At 36.0% G+C, this 1,921-nt stretch overlaps 1 protein-coding gene across 1 annotated transcript in view; it reads right to left on the bottom strand.

Moving 5' to 3' along the window:
• LOC101846947 (membrane metallo-endopeptidase-like 1) overlaps window positions 1-1,921 on the bottom strand; it is a 26,680-nt gene that overhangs the window by 20,565 nt on the left and 4,194 nt on the right. Inside the window, exons 2-3 of the mRNA XM_013079280.1 lie at window positions 1,563-1,762; window positions 159-197 (exon numbers count right to left, since the gene is read on the bottom strand). Of these exons, the coding sequence (XP_012934734.1) occupies window positions 159-197; window positions 1,563-1,762 (239 nt within the window). The remainder of the gene's footprint in view (window positions 1-158; window positions 198-1,562; window positions 1,763-1,921) is intronic.

Genomic DNA, 1,921 nt, shown 5'->3' with positions numbered 1-1,921 from the left:
AGAGAGAGAGAGAGAGAGAGAGAGAGAGAGAGAGGGACAATGTTCATCTATTTTAGCACTTATTTTCGTTTATAATAGTGCAAAGGTTTGAAGATAATAAATGATGTTATCGTAACGTAGAGATATAACCGTGTTCTCAGCTCGTAATAAGAAATTACCTGCTGTAATACATGTTGGAGTCAGGCAAATTTCGTCACCTATGAAGAAAAAATAAAATCTTTCTTGCCATAAAACATTTGTGAGTGTGAGTGTGTGTGTGTGTGTGTGTGTGTGTGTTTGTGTTTGTGTGTGTGTGTTTGTGTGTGAGGGAGAGTGAGAGAGAGAGAGAGAGAGAGAGAGGGAGAGAGAGAAAGAGAGAGAGACACAGATAGTGAGAGAGAACTGAGAGAGAGAGAGAGAGAGAAAGAGAGAGAGAGAATGAGTGTGTGTCTTTGTGTGTGTGTGTGTGTGTGTGTGTGTGTGTGTGTACGCGCGTGTGTAAGACTCATAAAGCTTATGTAACTTATACCATGTGGCCCCTGGTGATTTAGGTAAAGCTATATAAACTGAGGTTACCATTACGTTCTGGAATTTCCAAACACCGTGAAAAGAATTCATTGAACGTGTTAGTATCCCATTGCCTTATTGTTCTAAAGTGACAATAACTTCAACTATGACATTATGATACTCAGCACTTTTTTCTTGCTATATTTCTAATGGTAGCTCGTTCTGCCCTCTTGCATGATTGTGTTATGTTCACCTGTACACTGAACATTATGTTAAAACAGCCTTTTCATCCATCAAAATATTTTATCTCTGCCATTTGGTCGTAAGCAGCCTGTACTTGAGCATCTCTTTTTCCAACGTATTTATGTTTCATACTTTTGCTTTTCAAAATCCTCGACCTGTAAATAGTGTATAATAGAAATATAGTTTTTTTTAAAGCTAAACAAAAATCCTCCTTTCACCTCAAAACATTTTACAAGAGACTTATAACTCTCTCCAAAAGATAGGTAGCTTGATTTAAATAATTTCACTAGCATTTACAAGACATTTTGTTTGTTGTTGGGTTTTTTAGGAGGGTGTTTTTTATACCTGTCTTTGTTAACAATTCTTTAAAATCTTAACATGTTTTGATTTATAAATGTTTGTGCAAAACCCAAATATATATGACAGATGGTTCTTAAAAGTATTTTATTTGTTAATACGGTATGGATATGACTCGTGCATTATTTTCTCTTATGACAACGTCTAATAATATTTTCAACGCTCGACAGCTCTGGTGTTAAGAAGAGTATACAGTAGACAACAATAGTATAAAAAAATTACGTCCCTTTTCGTCTTATCGGAGCATATACAGCTTAGTGACAGCTAAGAAACTAACAGGTCATTTCCAAAAAAACTGTTGATTTTTAATTTATTTTTAGTTGGAAAGGGGGACAGGGTCTTTTTTTAAAAAGTTTTCAAGCTACCAATCAGTGCCAGTGTCACAGTGCTTTTTTAAACAGCAGCAGTTTTGTCAAGCTGGTTGTTAGATAATAATTAAAGAATAAAACAAAGAAAACGAAGAAAACTAATCATACTAGTTTTTGGAGGCTTCTCTTCATCAATCTTGTCGCCTTTATTCTTGTCTGATGTCTCCTTCATAGTGTCTTTGTTGTCGTCCCTGATCTGTACGATGACCACAGCCAGCACCACCACAGCGACAAGAGCAAGGACCAGAACAAACAACAGCGCCTTCACCCCGCCAGACATATTGTTCTTGTTGCTCTTCTCGCTCAGACTGTGTGGGGAGAAAGGGAGAACTGCAAGTACTGGGTTTTTGAGTTATCAGTAAGAAACAAATACATACATACATACATACATACATACATACATACATACATACATACATACATACATACATACATACATACATACATACATACATACATACATACAT

This window comes from Aplysia californica, unplaced genomic scaffold (genome assembly GCF_000002075.1).
Source record: "Aplysia californica isolate F4 #8 unplaced genomic scaffold, AplCal3.0 scaffold00047, whole genome shotgun sequence".
In the NCBI taxonomy this organism is placed as follows: Eukaryota; Metazoa; Mollusca; class Gastropoda; order Aplysiida; family Aplysiidae; genus Aplysia; species Aplysia californica.
Note: the sequence above shows the minus strand (reverse complement) of the source record. Positions and strands in the feature narration are given on the sequence as shown.